Here is a 21,201-nt window from a genome sequence, read left to right as displayed (position 1 = left end):
GCTTTTAAGATATCGAACGCCTGTTGATGCTTTTTAGACCATAATAAATCTACGCCCTTCTTCGTAAGATCTGTTAAAGGAGCTGTCATGATTGAAGAGTTACATATTTACATACGATTGTAATACCCACTACAGCGCCAAAGTGCTGTATCCCCCCTAAAAGTCTCCAAACACTATATTGTAATTGGGGCGCAACGTAAGCCGGAGGCATACGTAAAAATTGATAATGTCCCCTGAGTGTGCTGAAAACGGTGTATGAGGTACAATCACTTAGGTAATGGTATCTGGTAAAAGCATTTAAGTAAGTCCAAGTTGGTGGAAAAAATTTATCCTAACCTAACAGAGATAAGATGTCGTCGGTACATGGCACTGGAAACTATTGGGAGTCGTTTCCTTGTTTAAGTGACAGAAATCTACGCAGATACGCCAAGTCCGATCTTTTATGGCATGACGTTCTTGAGGGAAAATTATATTTGCTATTTGATTTCCTAATGGCTCCTATTACTAACATTTTTCAACTTCGTCATTTATCTCTATTTTGAAATTGCTTTGGGAGTCTATACGAAGGTACGTAAATAGCTTTGTTTCCTTAGACCGTGTTTTGTGTTAAATTACATCCGTTTTTTTTTTTTCAGAGATCACTCGCTAGTGGAGAAACTTCCTGGTATTCAGATAAAAGATAAAAAAAAATTTTCTGCTGAATCACCTCTGCTTGAATGACTTTACGGATATTACTTTAGATAGATTATCAGAGAGATTCATCTACGACTGGTTGGGCGGGATTAAAATTAGCAACAAATAAGAAAAATGCGATATTTATATGTATAGGTTTTTGTGGATTACTATATTTAACTTGTTGCAGCTAGTCAACCGTGTCTAGAGCTTTGTTCGCGGAAATCGTTTATATTTCAGAGTGTCGGGAAGGATTAAAAGTTCAGATCCCAGCCAAAGTAGCTTTTTACACGCACTAAGACATTCGAGGGCATGCTTCTCGAGATTTTGCGTGCAAAGTGCGACTGCGGTTGTGGAGAATTCTGTTGGGTCATTTGAACAATGTTACGATTTATGAGAGAAATGATTTGTTCTTTTATATAAGTTATTATTTGATTAACTGTCTCATTTTTGTTCAAAAGGATTTTAATATGTTTGAAGGTTTATAGGATTTCCCTTTGATAAACACGCCTTTATTTTGCAGGATGTAAGATAATATTTTGTATACCCCTAGATGGATCTTACAATTACACTACATACAGATCAACGTTTTTTATAACTATAGAGGTATCTGTAAGCGCTCGCTTATCCGGACTTCTCATTAGAGAAGTTCGAACAAACAGACGGTGAGTGCCGTAAAAAATACAGGATAATTACGTTCGACTAAAAGAAATAAACAAGATATTCTAATTTTTACGGCGCGTACAGTTGGGCTTAATCCACCAGTATTTATTATAACTTGATGTATTAAAATTAAACGAAAACCTGCTCTGATTACTTTATACGGTTGTGTGTTTCATAGGAAAAATCCTTTTTAATTCAAAAGATATTTGGGATGTATGATCCAACATCGCTTTTCCCCCACTCTGCCTAGAGTCGCTTATTGTGTGGAATTTGCTTTGCTTTGAAAACTTCGTTAGTTTTTGACTGACCTTGACCGCTTGACTAGGTGACACAGTCACCGAGTTTGCTTGTTTGATTCTGAACGGGGCTACTATTTCTATTTCTTTTTGTAATAATTAGGATCCTTCTCTTTATTACCATCGGCAACGTATTGTGTGTTTTTAGCATTATGTTGCTGGTTACGTATAAAGCAATGAATGACGAACTATTAGGAACTGAGCGATTACTAATAAGACAAGTTATCACTACTGCATTCCATATTAACTGTTTGTACTACATTCTTTGCTAAAATTTGAAATAGTGAGTACTACATTCTTTGCTAAAATTTGAAATAGTGAGGGATCCTGGTCAGCGCAATTAGCCTGATGAAAGTTTTTTACAGACATTCCTTGCAATCCAGCCATGATTTTAAAAGTAAGTTGAGTCATTGAGGTTCGATATTTTATATAACTAAAAAAAAAAAACTCAAGGCTAAAAACTGCGATCGGGACTTTGCAAAGGAGCATTTATTGTCATGGCCCGAAATAGTGTTACCTCTAATGTATCTAGATTTGTACGGGTGTTCCACTTGTTTTTGTGTGTTTTCTAATCACTACGGTGCTTAACGACCCTATCCATGCATCTGTATAAATACAGACGTCCACTGCGTAAACGCATATTCACTGTTTAATATGATCTGTTACGTAAGGGATTAATAATCACCCAAAATGATAAATTAACATAGTATATGATTATTTGATAATTTTTCAGTAGAACTTCTGGAAACAGACACTCAAAGATAAAAACTCGCAGTAGCGAAATCTCAATGATGTAGATAATTTCTGTAAAAAAGTAAGATTAAGAATGTCTCGTAACTTCAGCCACAGGAATAACGAAATTCGACCTGTAAACCAGGAAACACTCAAAGTTACTCCAAATGAATAAAAACAAAAAATTGTACTTAGCTTGCTTTTGTGGGAAGTCACGGTGTTCCGATAACGACACACGGCCTTGGTCCTCCTTCTCTATTTAGCGGATGACCTGGTTTGGCTTCAGTTTCCCCCGTGCGCGTTGTTTCGATGATTCGAGCCCTTGAAAGATCCGATGCTGCAGACGCGTTCGGTTTGTTTCTTGGAGTGCCGGAAACGCTCACTAACGATGTTTTCTTGAATGATTCTAATGAGAGACGAAGCTTGCGTTGTCGTAGGAAAAAGACACGTCGGTTTTGTTTCTTGAAGTTATTCACTAAACGATGATACTAAGTTGCTTGACGAATCTTGTTGTTTTCTGAAGTCGCTCACTAACGATGATACTAGGTTGCTTGAAGAATCTGCTGCTTTCGTCGTCGTTGACTTCATGATTTATTATTCTGTTTTTTTCTTCGTAGGACGTTGTAGAGTTCTTCTGGTACGCTGGCCACCAATATTAGGGCTCGTATCTTGTATGATAAGGCGCCCTATGAGGTAATGTTAGACTTGCGATAATCTATACGCTAAGTCGGTTGGTATTGCACTTCCATATCCAATGGAGTGTCTGGGGGTTTTGTAGATCACTTACGAAGTCGTATTATCTTTACGACGATGTGTTAAACTCATGGTTCGGTGAGGTTCTTGTAGAAAACACGAAGTATAAAAATAGATATATGCTTGAAGTTTTACATGCTGAAGATCAGATAGATTGTTACAATCTTCTATGACGATAGCTTGATCGCTTCTGCCAATGATGATGGCTAATCCTATTCCTCTACATGATAAGCTTAGGTAAAGAGGTACAGGTCTTCTAATGACGATAGCTAACTGTTCTGCTGTCTACCATCTCTGTTACAAGTTATGAAGGAACAGACAGTAGTTCGAACCATATGAACATACATACAATGCACCTAGTTTCATACGAACACACAATCAATGAGACACGCTACAGATCACGTAGGCGGTAGTTGTCTCAAGCAGGAGCTTGGACTAATGTTTATAAACAATTGAATGACTACAGGTGACGGCATGTTATCTTAGCCTACATACTTATTGTATACGTCATCTTTAGCGTCTCTAGTCTGATCACATTCCTGCAAGCAATCTGGTTGACCTCTTTAGTTTTAGACTTTTATATATATGGACTAACATTCCATATTTTTATTATGTAAACACTTAAATAGAAACATATAAATATATATCTATATATATATATATATATATATATATATTATATACATTGGTATATATATACAGCAGTCCCCGGGTTACGACGGGGTTCCGTTCTTGAGACGCGTCGTAAGCCGAAAATCGTCGTAAGCCGGAACGACGCTTGGAAATATGTCTTAAACTAATAAAAAGTTATAAAAACCTTACTTGTAATCCTTTGGTTACACTACATGTTGTTTCCTGTAGTGTTTTATGTACAACCCTGGAGTTATTTTCATAAAAGAATGCTGGTTCTTGAAGGTAACAAACTATGTAATCCTCTGGTGACACTACATTCTTGAAGTTTTATGTACAACCTGGAGTGATTTTGCAAAATCTTGAGGGCTACAAGAACAGCTGATTACTATTTACGTATCATATAGACTAATTAAAGTAAATGTATCTTTAAATATAGGCTTATATATTAGTATCAACAAAACATTCCTGCCATGAGTCAGAGGCCGTTTAATGAAACGAACACTTCTCTCCTATCTGTTCAGAAAATAAACGTTACGTCACGCAATCCCCGAGACCATTGTTGCCAAAGCGTCTCTCTCTCTCTCTGATCAAATTACATTGGAAACTTGACATACGATTGCCCTAATATACGAATGTTTTGAGATATAACAGAAAATTTGCGAAAAATACAAGCTTTGATATACAACGAAATATTTGAGATACGATTTTGCAATGAGTGTTAGTTGATAGGCGACCGATAAAATGGCGTTTCAGTCAGTTTGTTTTTGTTGGTGCTGCATGTTAACACGTCGTTGTTTAGTTCGTTGTATTTGCGCCTATTTTTCGTGTTATTTTGTCTATTTTTATTATTAACCATGGGTCTCAAAGCTAAAGACAAAGCAGGTGATAAGAAAAAACCCAAGAAAATGATTTCGATGGAAGCAAAACATGAAATTATAGCAAAGCATGAACGTGTGGCGTTCGTATCGTCGATTTGCAACGAGTATGGTCGAAATCCTTCTACAATATCCACGATCATCAAGCAGAAGGAAGCTATAAAAACCCCCGAGACCATTGTTGCCAAAGCGTCTCTCTTCTCTCTCTCTCTCTCTATCCCCCCTCTCTCTCTCCTCTCTCTATCTCTCTCTCTCTCTCTCTGATCAATTACGTACTGGATAATGTCTCTCTTGGATACTTCGATTTTGCCAAATATTGAGGGATACAAGAAACAGTTGATTACTATTTACGTATCATATAGACTAATTAAAGTAAACGTATCTTTAAATAGGCTATATTATAGTATCAACAAAACATTTACTGGCATGAGTCAGAGGCCGTTTAACGAAACGAACACTTCTCTGTCCTTAACTCGGAGCGTCGGAAGACGCCTCTCTCTCTCTCTCTCTCTCTCTCTGATCAAATTACTGGATAATGTCTCTCTTTGGATACTTGGAATTTGCGTTGTAATCTAACCAGAAACTTCGTTTTGTTATTATTACTGGAAACAAGCAATGATTTTCTTTTTTCATTATTTGCGCTTTTTGGACTGTTATTGTAAACTAGTATGATTCATTCGCTCGGAAACTAGTTCCGCATATAGGCGTCACTAAAAAACATAGAAAAATACAACATAAAAAGTGTCGAAAATCATCATAATCTCAAACCGTTTAACGAAACGAACACTTCTCTGTCCTTAACTCGGAGCGTCGGAAGACGCCTCCTCTCTCTCTCTCTCTCTCTCTCTCTCTCTCTCTCTCTCTCTGATCAAATTACTGGATAATGTCTCTCTTGGATACTTGGAATTTGCGTTGTAATCTAACCAGAAACTTCGTTTTGTTATTATTACTGGAAACAAGCAATGATTTTTTCATTATTTGCGCTTTTGGACTGTTATATGTAAACTAGTATGTATTCATTCGCTCGGAAACTAGTTCCGCATATGAGGCGTCACTAAAAAACATAGAAAAATACAACATAAAAAGTGTCGAAAATCATCATAATCTCAAACCGTTTAACGAAACGAACACTTCTCTGTCCTTAACTCGGAGCGTCGGAAGACGCCTCTCTCTCTCTCTCTCTCTCTCTCTCTCTCTCTCTCTCTCTCTCTCTCTCTCTCTCTCTCTCTGATCAAATTACTGGATAATGTCTCTCTTTGGATACTTGGAATTTGCATTGTAATCTAACCAGAAACTTCGTTTTGTTATTATTACTGGAAACAAGCAATGATTTTTTCATTATTTGCGCTTTTGGACTGTTATATGTAAACTAGTATGTATTCATTCGCTCGGAAACTAGTTCCGCATATGAGGCGTCACTAAAAAACATAGAAAAATACAACAAAAAAGTGTCGAAAATCATCATAATCTCAAAATTTTTGTTGTAATCTAACCAGAAACTTATTTTTATTAATATACTGTGCTAAACTATAAAGGATTTTATCATAGTATGCGTTTTTTAAAAAGCGTCGTTAACTCGGAGCGTCGGAAAAGCGTCAGCGTCGTAACCTCGGAACAAGCGTCGTAACCCAGGACGGATTTTTCCATTGAATATTTAAGAAAAAGCGTCGTAACCTCGGAACGTCGTAAGCCGGAACCGTCGTAACCCGGGGACCGCCTGTATATATATATATATATATTATAATTATATATATATAATATATATATATCTATATATATATATATATATATAATATATTATATATATATATATATATATATATATATATATATAGTATATATATATATATATATATATATATATAGTGTATTATTATTTAAAGGAATTATATTGCAATGAAATGTGGTGGCAGGCGGGACAACACTACTATGGGGGTTGACTACTGCAGAAGATGAAGCATCGGAATAGGAGCAAAGCCCTCCCAAGTAGGAAGAGTTGAGACACACTGATGTTCCCTCTTGCCATAAAACTTCCTCCACTGCTCCCTAGGCCATGCCCAGCATTCCGTGCAAGAACTTTTAATAGTACAAAAATTTGAATGACTCCTACTGCATGTGATGTGAGGGTCGGTCTCTGCGAAGCCAAAAAAACAAGAACACAGAAAACCAGGAATCTATGGTACTCCGGCCAGCTATGTACTTTTTTGTGGGGGGCGGTTGGGTAAGGATTGGTTGTGGCCATAGGTTAGGATGCATTAGCCTACATTATGTCAGGTTAGGGAGGGTTTAGTTGTATTCCTCCTGAAATATGACATTTCTTTTCGGTTTTCATTTGTTTTCAATGGTTTCTGTATTGGTTTTCTCCTGGAAATCAATACAGGCAGTCCCCGAGTTTCGAGGGGGGTTCCGTTCTTGAGACGCGTCGTAAGCCAGAACATCATAAAAAATCCTAAGAAAACCTTACTTTTAATGCTTTTGGTGGATTGAAAACTATATAAACTGCATTCTTATTGCATTTTTCATCAAAAAAAAACTTCAAATGTTTATTATTTGGCATTTTTGGTGTCATATTTCATCTGCCAGATGAGTGTTGTAGGTGTTGTAACCCTGGAACATGCATCATAGCTCTGGAAATAATGTTGATGAATATAATTGAGACGCACCTTAACCTCGGAACATCGTAAACCGAACCCGTCGTAACCCAGGGAGCTGCTGTAGTTGGTTTTCTCCTGGAAATCAATAGTTTCTTGAAATTTACATCCCCATTTACAAAATTGGATATCTGTAAGTCACCATGAAATTCATTTGAAAAGCATGAAAATACACCAGCAAAAATTAAGACAGTTTTCATGTGCCTGATGCATTGTAATTGTTCAATAGGCTGCATTTCTTGATATTTAGTGTCTCCGATGAAATCCATACTGGAACTTGTATCTGTTGGTATTCTGAAGTGGGCATTGCTAGAAAATATGCTCTAATTATAAAATGTGCTGCATCTAATCTTCATATGTGAAAGTAGTGAAACCAGATGACAGGAAAGATCAAATAGGGACTTTCTAAATTGCAGTGTTCTTACTTTTACTAGTAAATAGTATATATTATACTATTTAGTGGTATATTACAGTAGACTATATGTTGAAAAAAACAAAAAAAAAAGGCCAAAAATCAATGTGATTCATATATTTACTATTGGCTCTAGTATTTAATTCTGCTTTGATGAGAAGTAAAGGTCATGTGTATGGTTCATTTTGTAAAATGTTAGTAATACATTTTTCCTCTGCAACATTTTCCACTGGGGTTGACTGCGGTTTAGAGGACAGAGTGGTACATTTGCCAGTTATGGTTGGCAATCATTTAGGATAAGAAAGGTAACATCAGCACATACACAGCCTTCCCACCAGAAGTAAAGAAAGACCCTCCTATTTCTCCATTGGGCGAAGTCCTATTATGCTTAGTAGGTCAGCCTAACCAATGTATTTAGTACATAGACAAAGATATTACAAATAGATTTTTCCTTGGAAGTGTAGGATAAGACTCCAGTAGCTGGAAACTAACATGTCAGTACCCAAGACAAAAATGTCAACTACCCTATTTCAGTGTGAAATGTCTTGCATCTGATATTGTGGTGTTGCCTTTTTAGTTATTCTTATACATCAACTAGTATTAAAAAACACTGTTTCCCATAAATTTGTTAATTAAGAACATTATTTCCATTGTTTACAGTACTGCACTAGAAATTCACCTTCTTACCAATCATTTGTCACTTTCTACCTAGATGCCTTTTTTCAGGTCCTTTGTTGAATACATTATTAATTACACCAACTGTTAAATATAGCTTGAAAATGAGACAAAGAATAGGTCAAGTAAATTTAGGTGAAAAGTCATATATATGCTAAGAATCATCCCACTGCTTATAACATATATTCAGGTAAAAATGTTTCCAACAATTGCAGTCTAATACATTTAGTGATAGTGTTCAAATACAACTAGATTAGTATGCTGTTACTGACAATCATGTCAGAAAGTACCTCGTGAAGAAATAAAAAGAGAGCAAATGTTTGAGATAAAGGGAATGAGAATGGTCCTTTTGTGACTTTGAAACGTTTTGATGTTCAAGAATATCAATTATAGAAATTTGAAGTGTCATTGTTAGCTCCAGACTCCCGGAGCATGCATAATACAGGCAGTCCCTGGCATATGATGGGGATTCCGTTCTTGAGACGCGCCGTAAGCCATAAATCATCGTAAGCTGGAAAATCATAAAAAAAATCCTAAGAAAACCTTACTTTTAATGCTTTAGGTGTATTAAAAACTATATAAATTGCATTTTAATTGCATTTTTCATAAAAAAAACCTTCAAATATGCATTATTTTACATTTTCGGAGTCATATTTCTTAAGTCAGATTGGTGTCTTAAGCGTTGTAACCCCGGAACATGCATCGTAACCTCGGAACGTCATAAGCCAAACCCATCGTAAGCCGGGGACTGCCTGTAATTGATTTCTGTAATCCAAGCCATAGAATTCCATATCCTAGTCTTCTGATGTGTCTTGTACTCAACCTATAATGAAAATTTTGATTTTTAAAGCTCACAGACAGACACCAAACTGTTGAGACTACCAGAATTGCAAAGGAATTTACAGTTAGGTTTTCTGTTTACGTACTTCTTTTTCTTTATCAATTCTAGTTGAAAAGAGTCTTTATAATATGTAAATAATACTAGTATGTTTTCATGATTTTTTTCCTCAAATGGTGGCTGTTTATTCTGAGGAATAATGTCCAATATAGGTACATAACTCCTGTCCCCCAAGGTATGTTTATGGAATATATAAATTTTTGTGTTGCTAATATGTATATACATACTATGGATGTATAGTTTTGTGTTGCTATTCATATTTAGTGGAATATTTAAGTATATTTACATAGGCTGCCTTGATAGAGTCAAACCAGATTTCAAACCTAACAAAAAGTTGAGAGCCTCTGATTTAAAGACTGTTTTTTCATGTCTGTTTTAAGACTGATGTCCATTGGTAAATCGGTACTTTTCTTTTCTGTTATATGAGATTTGTTACCTTACCTTACCTTACCAAAGTGCTGTGTCTTGGACGTTTGCGGTCTTTTGCCTCCACCTCTCTCAATCTCTAGCCGCTTGTATTAGTTGATTTGCAGTATAATCTCCGTCAAGTCTCCCACCAAGCTGTCCAAGTATTTCACTCTTTATCTACCTCTCGCTTTCCTCCCTCCATCATTTCACAGTGCGGCGCAAATGCTCTATCTTCTCACGTCTTATTATTGTCCAACAAAATTCATTTGTCTTCCTTATTTCTCTTAGAAGGGCTCTTTGTGTTCCAATTCTTGTTAACACCCCCTCATTGGCACAATATCTGTCCATGATATTCTCTGCATTCTTCTTTAAAACCACATCACGGCTGCATTCAACTTGGCTTTCAGTTCCCTGGTGATTGTCCAGCTCTCTGATCCATACATGAGGGTGGACCACACATACGTTTTCAGAGCTCTTGTTCTTGTTTGAGTTTAATTCTGTTATTTGTTAAAAGGTTTTTCATATTCTTAAAAGTTTTTTTTAACTATCATTATCCTCTTCTCAATATCTTGTTTTGCTCTCGCATCTTGTGTTAGTAGACTGCCCAGGTAAACAAAACTGTTAGCTTGTTTTGTACTTATGTTGTTCATTAATATATTACATTTTGGTGGATCTTGATTCTTTGATGCAACTACAACTTCTGTTTTTCTTACATTAATTTTTAGTCCCATTTTTTCACTCTCCCTGTTAACTTTGTCTACTAGTGATTGCAGTTTTTATCATGGTTTAAAAACTTCAATTTCATAATGAACTTTGAAATTCCAGGATGACACAGCAAGATGGCTGCTGGACGTGATTCCCGTCGTATTCAAGGTCCAGAGAAGTCCATCTCTTACACAGTATTTCAACCAAAAGAAAAGAAGCCTTTCTTGGGAGATGATGGAATGCGTAAGGATGGACGATCGGCCATTGATCCACGAAAACTTTGTAAGTATGGTAGCGTATTCTCTTTTTATAGTTTGTTACTGTTTTTAGAATAATGAACATCCCATGGACATCCCTTCTAAGTATATGGTGATTAAAAGGGTTTCTAGTTAATATTTGTGATACAGTATACTGTAGAGTAGGGTAGGGTTAACAATAGGGGTGCTGTCTTTTAAGTTTGGCTTTCCAGAGTCTGTGTCGTATGCTTAGTAAGTTTCTGTCTGTAGTATTGGGTCTAGAAAAAGTTTGGATGGAATTTTTAAAGACTTAAGATATGGAAAATTTCTTTTATTTTATTCCAGGAACTTGTAGCTTATGAATTATAGGTTTCATAAATGGAAATATATGTTAGAATATTTTTCTGTACTTTTTATTGTATTGAAATATTTTTTACAAATTTAATGAATAATTAAACTATACATATTTTTTTTCCAGTTATGAGTGTGGGTATTATAAGTCAAGCCAAAGGTTCATCATATTTGGAAATTGGAAATACTAAAGTGTTGTGGTGTATACGGCCCAAAAGACATCCAGAGAGGTAAACGACTTCAAATGACTGGACAGGTATTTTTAATTGAGTATTCATTTTGCAAGTGCCAGTGGGAGTTAAGGCAGAATGTGTATAGGATAGAGATTGGAGAGAAATTGCATATCTAACTACATTGAAAATGTTTTATGATGGTATAGTATTTTTTCTGGTATCCTCTGAAAGACAATGACAGTGGAAGATATGCTAATAGGTCTTTTTGATATGTACTACACAAGCAAGAAACAGGAGGCTTGGTCACAAACCCATTATCTTACTCTAGAGAGTGTCCATAGCAACTCTTGGACACTCCTAAAGGAATCATTTTCCAACTGGGCCCCATAGAGGGAAGTGTACCTCACACAGTGCGTTACTTAAGGTTCTTTGGAGCATCCTTTTTGAACCTAACTGCAATACCTTTTATTACTTTAACTATACGTAACTGTTTATATTCTTCTTCCACCTTTCCACCCTTTCCTAACAATTGTTTCAACAGTGCGACAATGAAAATTTGACCTTCTGTTACACCCATAAAACCTTTTTAGTCTCAATTTCCTCATAGACCCCCACCTTTGGTTTAAATTTGGTATTCCATTCCATTTCATTCTTCGACTGGATGTGTACCTAGACTCAGATGCATCCCTGGTGGCAGCTAGTCATTCCCTATTTGGTTGGTTGTCCTTACAATGGAATTTGTGGTATTTGATCTCTTTACAGTGATCCGAACAATGTGTGGATTGATTCTTTAACTGCCACCAAGGGTGCTTTGAAGTCATATGTACAGCCAGCCAAGGGAACATTTTAATGCGTTTTAGAATTGAACTGGAAATCAGTAGGCTACAATAAAGCTGTTTGTGTTCAAAATTTTGATAGTTTTTATATTAAAGTATTTTGAGGTGGTGGAAAAATCAGGTGTATGTAGATCATTTAAGATTTTACTTTAGAACTTTTTAACCTTTTCATTTTTTTTTCTCCCAATTGGATATACTGGATGAAAGTTTAAATTAGGTTGAATTGTGTGTGTCCTGGGGATGATTATGTTATAGGCAGTCCCGGGTTACGACGGGGGTTCCATTCTGAGACGCGTCGTAAGCCGGAACATTGTCAAAAATCCTAAGAAAACCTTACTTTTAATGCTTTGGGTGCATTCAAAACTATGTAAACTGCATTCTTATTGCATTTTTCATAAAAAAAAATCTTTAGATTTGATTATTTTGCATTTTTGGTGTCATACTTTTCATCAGCCAGATCAGCGTTTGTAGGCGTCGAAACCCTGGAAATAATTTCTGATGAACATAATTGAAAAGCGTCGTAACTCGGAACGTCGTAAGCCGAGACCGCCGTAACCCGGGGACTGCCTGTATATACAATGTCTTGAACCATTTGAAACAAATTTGTTTCACAGAAGAATACTTTGCTTATTTGTGCACAAACAAATATTGACAAAGGAATGTTTGCTATGCCAGTGTGTGTGTGTGGTCTGACAAAACGTTGATTAAGGGATATTCAGTTTGAGGATGTGAGCTAGGCTAAACGAGTGTACTCTGAAATGTGCTTTTACAGGGAAATAAAGTAGTTTTGCTGAACCGCCAAGTCAGAATTTTAGGTCGTTTTAGGCATTTAACTTAAAGGACTGATATTCAGATGAGGTCAGCATTGGAGGAGAAAGTTGAAGTTGGACAAGTGGGGGAAAAAGAGCAAAGGGAACATGAAAAGAAGAAATGAGGAAGCAATGATCTTAGAGTTGAAAGAATGCTGTTACAGCAAAGGTTTAGTGCTGCTTACAGTGTGCTCTGCAAGGAAGAATGTGAAAAGTACAGAGAATATTTGGATAGGAATGACAGTCTACCTTTGAAATTATAGACAGGACATTGATATAGTATTGATGAATCATTTCATACTTTCACTTCAGGTAATGTGTGAAGTTAAGATGGCTCCATTTTCCAACATAATTAGGAAGTCTCCACAACCAGACAAAAGGCAAAGAGAAATGAGTAGACAAATGAAGGAAGCTTTAGAGTCTGTTATTGTATTGGTAAGTAAAAAAAAATTGGTTTTATGAAAATTGTGTATGTTACTGTACGGTTTTCTGAAAATTAATGTGTATGTATGAAAATTAAGGTGTGTTAGTTTTATGAAAATTAATGTGTACGTTATGGTTTTATGAAAATTAATGTGTACTATTATTACTTTAAATACGTTATGGTTTTAAGAAAATTAATGTGTATTATTACTTTACCTTGCTCTAAGATTATTGATGAGTGTGTGAGTGAACAAAAGTTTGAAGATAGGAAAGAATACCATAATTCCCCTTATTCATATTCAAGATTATAAGCATGGCAATTTTTACTTGGATCTGAAATTTTTCCATGGAAATTGGTTTTGAAGATGCTGAGACATGTATTTAGAGAATGATGTACAGAATGTAGTTGAACAATTTAAAAACTATCTTGACTTCATATAGGCCTTTAATAAATCTTGTCTTCTGTATTGTGTAAGTTGAACAAACAAATTACATACTAGTAGATAGTACATTGAGTTTCACTGATTTGCACTTGTGAGATGAGAGTATGTAAAGATGTGAGATGAGAGTATGTAAAGATGATGTTTTTTCTTTTCAGGAAAAATTCCCAAAGTCACAAATTGATGTTTATTTAACAGTCATAGAAGATGATGGAGGAGCATTATCAGCATGTATTACTGCAGCAGGATTAGCCCTTTGCCATGCCAACATAGACGTATATGATTTTTTAATAGGCTCCACTGTGGTATGTATAGATTTTCTAGGTCCCTTGTTATTTGTATTGTCATTATATTTTAAGCAGAGGAATCTTAGTTCTCTTGTCAGTTTTGACTTTGACAAATTCATTTACTTTATACTGCTTCTATCATGTCTGGTCAAAGGTAGTTTGACCCAAATTAGTTGGTGGATCCTTCTTTTCTGTCCTTACAAATTTCTGCTTTGCTTCTTTTTTGTGTCAGACACAGATATGTGGTAGATCCCTTCATATAACCTAGAACTTTAGTGCTAACATCCTCACTTGTTTCTGCCAATGGTCAATTGTATTCCATATACAGTAGTGCCTCAAGATACAAAATTAATCCGTTCCGAAGCGGCTTTCGTAACCTGATTTTTTCGTATTTTGAACCACATTTTACATGTAAATTGCCTTTTTATGCATTCAACTTACCTGTCAGATATATACTTAGCTATAGACTCCGTCGTCCCGATAGAAATTCGAATTTCGCGGCACACTCTACAGGTAGGTCAGGTGATCTACCGCCCCGCCGCTGGTGGCGGAAGTAGGAATCATTCCCGTTTTCTAAGACAGATTTTCTCTATCGGCCGTGACAGCAACATTGTTGTTGTTACTCCTGATTTGGATTTCGTATTTTTCATCGCTATTGATCTTCTAAGCCGGTTATTTTGGTGACGTATTGGATCTTTGGTTTGGCATACTCTTTCGTGGACTGTTTTTTGGACTTGGTTTTGGATATTTCTCATGATGTCGGATTCTAGCTTTACGGTTAGAAGACAGTGTGTAAATGAGGGATGCATGGTGAGGATACCGAAAGCTTCGGTAGACCCTCACACAGTTTGTAAGGGGTGTAGAAGGAATGAATGTTCAATTTCTAACACCTGTGATGAATGTGTAAATATGAATGAGGAAGAATGGAAGAATTTAAATTCATATTTAAGGAAATTAGATATGGATAGGGCTAGGAAGGCTTCCTCCAGAAGCGTAAGTAGGTCTCGCTCTAACGAGCCTATTAAATTAACACCTAACCCTAAACCTCTATCTTCTTCCTCTAGTACTAAGACTGCAAATCCGGCAACGGAAATTGCAGATCTTAAAGCTGCGCTACAAAGGATGGAACGTCAAATGCTGACGTTAAAAGGTAAGCACAGTGATAGTGAATTAAGTGTCCCCTAGTGCAGTGGAGGGTGCGTCTGATCGGCTCTGTCTCCGCTCCCAGGCCTAGACCTCTTCCAAGCTCACAGGCCCAGAGGAGAAGGAATGTCGAAAGCCTTACGGAGGTTACGGAGAATCCCCACCGATCAGGCGTCCCCTCGGCAGATTCTGTGACGACCCGAACTGCCAAGGATCGCTATCGAAAAAAGCATCCTAAAAGAAGTGTTTTTCTTCGTCAGATTCTTCACCGAAGGCAAGGGGATGGAGTTCTGATGAACTGTCACGCCCCTTAAAGAGAAGTTGGAAGGCTCCTACTTTGGATTCAAGCCCTGAGCTTTTCTCCGATCTATCACCTTGTGAGAAGAAGAAAAGGAGATTGGTTCCTAAACGGAAATCGGAGTTTCCTTCCGCTTCGATACAGCCTCACACCTGAATCAGGGAAGGAAAAAGAGAGTGCGGCTGCAAAAATTAATCTTAAATGTGCAGGAGCAACTTTCAGCCTTAGTAGGAGTTTTTTACTAAGGAAACTCCCAGGAGAAAGGACTCTTTCCTTCCTATAAAGAAGACGAAGGGAAAGAAAAAAGAAAACGGAAGTTTCGGCTTATACTCGGAGGAGTGTGAAGAATGCGCCAAAAACGCCAACCTGGCGCAATGCACCAGATGCGCCAGATGAGTTTTGAGACTCCATACGAGTCAGAAGAGCCAGAAGCGCCATATGCGCCAGAAGAGCCAGCCTGGCGAAATGCGCCCCAGAAGCGCCAGAGGCGCCAGAATGCGCCAGAAGCGCCACCCTGCCGAAATGCGCCAGAAGTGCCAGATGCGCCATATGCGCCAGAAGAGCCAGCCTGGCTAAATGCGCCAGAAGCGCCAGCCTGGCGAAATGCGCCAGAGGCTCCAGATGCGCCAGAAGCGCCATTCCCTTCCGAAATGAGCCAGAAGCGCCACTCTGCCGAAATGCGCTAGAAGCGCCAGCTTGGCGCAAGGAATCACGAGCGTCAACCCGGCGCAATGAGCCACAAGTGACAGATAAGAGACGGACTTCTTCCAAAAGACAATTAAGCCAGGAGGATTTGTTTGACTTTCGGAAGGATAAGCCTTTAACCCGAGGACAAGGACTCTAGTTGTCGCACAGGCGGCCGTATTCCTTGTCAGGACATAGGTCGTTCCGGAGAAAGTGATAGGAGAGGACGTCCTTCGTCTGACAGGAGAGAAAGGTGTCGCATAAGCGGCCATCGCTCTTGCCAGGAGAAGGATAAGGTCGTTTTGCAGGATCAACCTATCTCTCGTAGGGACGCAAGTTATCGCACAGGCGGTCGTCGTTCTTGCGAGAGTGGGTGGATGTTGCAAGAGGCCAGTCTCCTATTGGAAATAAACAATCCTCTTCGGAATTGGATTTGGAAGAGGTTTCGGACTCGGAAGATCACTCGGCTCCGGGTTTGTCAGATTACAAGACGCTGGCAGCCCTCTTACTTCAAGGTTTTGGGGACTCTTTAAGCCCTACTGCTCCTCTTCTCCAAGGTCCTTGTTTACAAGCACGAAGGTCCCGAAACAATCATCTTTTATTAAAATGAAGCCAACCATTTCCATGAACAAGGCTCTCCGATTCGTAGGAAATTGGTTGGAATCCAAGGAGAAGGCGGGGAAGACAGTCTTTACCTGCCCTCCTTCCAGACTATCAGGAAAGAAGGGAATTTGGTACGAGACGGGCAAACCACGGGGTCTAACTCTCCCGTCCACTGCCGAAGCAGATTTTTCGAATCTGGTAGATTCGTCTAGGAGACAAGCCTTGTCATCAGCAAAGATCACATGGGGGACTTCGGAGATGGACCATCTCCTCAAGGGATTGTTTAATGTCTTAGAAGTTTTTAACTTCTTAGACTGGTCCCTTGGGGTGTTGGCCAAAAAGACACAAGAGGAGGAATCTCTTAGTCCGGAGTCCTTCATAGTGTTCTCCTGTATGGACAAGGCGGTTCAGGATGGATCAGGAGAGGTGGCCTCTCTGTTTGGAACTGGTATTCTGAAGAAGAGAGTCTTATTTAGCTCTTTTCTGACGAAAGCAGTTACTCCTACTCAGAGGTCATCTCTTTCTGTATGCTATCTTGTCGGGACCACAATTGTTTCCTTCAAATCTTGTAAAAGATATTTCTCATTCTCTGACAGAAAAGGCCACACAAGATCTCTTGGCCCAATCTGCAAAGAAATCGAGGACTTTGGGTCCTATTAAGAGAGAGACTCGGGCCCCTCAACAGCCCTTTCGAGGAAGTACCTCGGCCAGACCCTCTTTTAAGAAGAGAGGAGTGCAGAAGAGAGGTAGGCCTTCCTTCAGACCTATCAAGAGAGCTAAATGAGACAACAGTCCTTCAAGCACCGGTAGGAGCCAGACTTCGGAAATTTTCCGAAGAATGGGCTCGGAGACAGGCAGAAATTTGGTCCCTTTCCGTGGTAACAAAGGGATATATGATCCCCTTTCGAGACAGACCTCCCTTGACTACGAACCCGAGGGAACTGTCAGCCCAATACAGGGACCCTGCCAAGAAAGAAGCATTATTGCAACTGGTAGAACAGATGTTGCAAAAGGAGGCCATCGAAGTGGTTCGGATCCGCATTCCGAGGATTCTACAACCGTCTTTTTTCTGGTTCCGAATCCTCGGGAGGGTGGAGACCGGTCCTGGATGTGAGCGCATTGAACCGATTTGTGGAGAACACAAAGTTCTCTATGGAAACATCAAAATCGGTTCTTGCGGCTCTTCCGTCCAGGAGATTGGATGGTCTCCTTAGATCTACAAGATGCATACTTTCATGTCCCCCTGCATCCATCATCGAAGAAATATCTCCGATTCATGATGCAGGGGAAAGTATACCAATTCAGAGCCCTATGCTTCGGCCTTTCAACGGCCCCTCAAGTGTTCACGAGGCTAATGAGGAACGTTGCGAGATGGCTACATCTAGAGGGGATAAATATATCCCTTTATCTGGACGATTGGCTAATAAGAGCAAAATCGGAAATTCAGTGCTTGAAGGACTTGGAGAAGACTTTGAACTTGACAAAATCTCTGGGACTGCTCGTGAACCTCGAGAAATCACAATTGATCCCAGACAGAACATAGTCTATCTGGGGATACAGATGGATTCTCGTGGGGTTTTCGGGCGTTTCCATCTCAAGACAGAATTACTCGAGGCTTAGAAAAGGATCTCGAACTTCTTAGGGAAAGAACGGACCTCGCGAGGGAATGGCTCAGTTTGCTGGGCACCCTTTCCTCGTTAGAGCAGTTCATTTCCCTGGGAAGATTATATCTCAGACCTCTGCAATTTTATCTAAAGAGGATGTGGAGTCAAAAGACAGGAGACTTGTCAGACGTTTTTCCCATCCAACAGGGGATAAAATCAGACCTAAAGTGGTGGTTAACCCCATTAACAAGGAACGAAGGGGTGTCCCTCTTGATTCGGAACAAACCCCCACCGAGTGTTGTTTTCCGATGCCTCGGAAACAGGTTGGGGAGCAACACTGGGTCCAAAGGAAGTAGCAGGTGTTTGGACCAGACAACAAACTACTCTGCACATCAATGCGAAAGGAACTCCTGGCAATTCATCTAGCCCTGGAATACTTCGAAGCGGAAGTCAGAGAGGCGGTAGTTCAAGTCAATTCCGACAATACCACAGCTCTGGCTTACATCCGGAATCAAGGGGGCACTCACTCTTTCTCTCTGTACGAAATAGCGAGAGCTCTATTAACCTGGACAGAGGAACGGGGCATTATTCTGCGTACAAGGTTTGTCCAAGGAGTGAAAAACCTAAGGGCAGACAGGTTGAGCAGAAAGAACCAGGTTCTCCCGACAGAGTGGATGCTCCACTCAGAAGTCTGCAGACAAATATGGTCACTCTGGGGGAGACCCCAGATCGACCTGTTTGCCACGTTCCTCTCCAGGAAAATAGACAACTTCTGCTCGCTAGAAGAAGATCCCAGAGCCACAGCGATCGATGCCTTCCTCATAGATTGGTCAGGCATAGATGCATACGCCTTTCCCCCATTCAAAGTGCTGGGGGAAGTAGTAAAGAAATTTGTGGCATCGGAAGGAATGAGAATGACTCTAATTGCTCCCTTTTGGCCTTCCCGAATCTGGTTCACAGAGGTACTGGAATGGACGGTGGACTTCCCCAGATCTCTACCAGACAGGACAGATCTGCTCAGACAACCCCACTTCGAGAGGTTCCACAAAACATCCAAAGTCTCTCCCTGACTGCCTTTCGACTATCGAAAGACTGGTCAGAGCGAGAGGCTTTTCAAGAAAGTGGCAACTTCAATTGCTAGAGCCCGCAGAGCCTCTACCCTGCGGGTCTACCAATCGAAGTGGGAAGTTTTCCGTAGATGGTGTAGGTCGAAGAAGCTGTCCTCTTCCAATACCTCTGTAACCGAAATCGCGGATTTTCTCCTCTTCTTAAGAGAAGAATCCAAATTGGCCGTATCAACTATCAAGGGATATAGGAGCATGCTCTCAGCTGTGTTTAGAAACAGAGGGCTGAATCTCGAGGATAATAAGGATCTTCATGATCTCATCAGGTCTTTCGAGACTAAGAAATTGAGATCATCGATTCCCCCGAGTTGGAACCTGGACGTGGTCCTAAAGTTCTTGATGTCGGACAGGTTCGAACCTATAGATAAAATCTCATTCAGAGATCTTACTAGCAAATGCATATTCCTGTTGGCTCTAGCAACTGCTAAGAGGATCAGTGAATTGCATGCTTTGGACTCTCGGGTGGGATTTAGAAAAGACTCGGCTGTCATTTCTTTCCAGGATCTTTTCCTAGCGAAGAATGAGAACCCTTCTAAACCTTGGCCTAGAAGTTTTCGAAGTCAAGGGACTCTCTTCTCTGGTAGGAAGAGAGTTGGATCGGTCCCTTTGCCCAGGTCAGGACCTTAAATTTTATTTAGAAAAGAAGACACAGCTTCAGGGATGTCGACAAGGTCTTTGGTGTTCGGTAAGAAACCCCAATAGACCGATGTCAAAGAACGCACTGGCATTCTTTGTCAGAAATGTAATTACCGAAGCTCATAGGAATTGTCAAGAGAACTCGTTAAAGCTGCTGAGTTAAAGAAAGCTCACGAAGTACGGGCTGTGGCAACTTCCCTTTCTTTTACGAAGAATATGTCCATGAGAAACATTTTAGCAGCAACTTACTGGAGGTGCAATTCAGTATTTGCATCCCACTATTTAAAGGATGTTAGAATAACATACGATAAATGTTTCTCTCTTGGACCTTATGTATCAGCGGATACTATGCTGGGAAATGGAGCAGACGCTGATCCTTAAATTTGTTTTTAATAATTTTAATAATTAGTTTTAATATTGTTTGTTTTTGAGTTGGGGGTTGGGTTCCTTGAAAGGATGTTCGGGGATGACTCCTTTCAATCGTAGTACTAACCCCAATAAGGATCAGGTGATCGGGATTAGTGTCGTGCTCTATGATCATGCCAATAGGCAAGGTGTTTTGTCATGTAAGTGGATAGGACCCCATTGACAAAGATCCTAAGGTTCTGAAGCGTAAGTGGGTAAGACCCCTGTAACAGACCATCAAGAACTCTTAGCATGAGGTCACTACCTCGCTGAGGCTCTTGAAGCGATACGGGCTCCTAGGCAGTAGCCATGAAGTCTTTCGCTAACACAGGTAGGAATCAAGGTTTTTAATTTTATTACCTACAACATATGTTGTTTCCTGTCTATTTCAGTAGATTAGCTGTCTCTTACCCTCCGCCAAAGGTGCCAATCAGCTAAGTATATATCTGACAGGTAAGTTGAATGCATAAAAATGTTATTGTCATGATACAATAAAGTTTTATGCATACTTACCTGGCAGATATATACGGTGTATGGCCCACCCGACCTCCCCTCAGGAGACAGGTGAAGAGAAAAATCTGTCTTAGAAAACGGAATGATTCCTACTTCCGCCACCAGCGGCGGGGCGGTAGATCACCTGACCTACCTGGTAGGAGTGGTTGCCGCGAAATTCGAATTTCTATCGGGGACGACGGAGTCTATAGCTAAGTATATATCTGCCAGGTAAGTATGCATAAAACTTTATTGTATCATGACAATACAAAATTAATCGTTCC

General features: G+C 39.3%; 2 protein-coding genes across 2 annotated transcripts in view; one reads left to right on the top strand and one right to left on the bottom strand.

Annotated features, from left to right (window-relative positions):
* Positions 1-21,201, bottom strand: part of LOC135219997 (ras-related protein Rab-2A) — a 245,670-nt gene that overhangs the window by 116,357 nt on the left and 108,112 nt on the right. The gene's annotated exons all lie outside the window — the stretch shown is intronic.
* Positions 10,480-14,196, top strand: LOC135220116 (exosome complex component MTR3-like). Its single transcript, XM_064257428.1, is given in 6 exon segments — positions 10,480-10,655; positions 11,088-11,151; positions 11,153-11,216; positions 13,091-13,213; positions 13,800-13,946; positions 14,161-14,196. Coding segments are annotated over 6 exon segments (582 nt in total). The 5' UTR covers positions 10,480-10,507.

The sequence above is a fragment of the Macrobrachium nipponense genome, chromosome 1 (genome assembly GCF_015104395.2).
Source record: "Macrobrachium nipponense isolate FS-2020 chromosome 1, ASM1510439v2, whole genome shotgun sequence".
Classification (NCBI taxonomy): Eukaryota; Metazoa; Arthropoda; class Malacostraca; order Decapoda; family Palaemonidae; genus Macrobrachium; species Macrobrachium nipponense.
The sequence above is the reverse complement of the archived record's forward strand: the minus strand, read 5'-3'. Positions and strand labels throughout refer to the sequence as shown.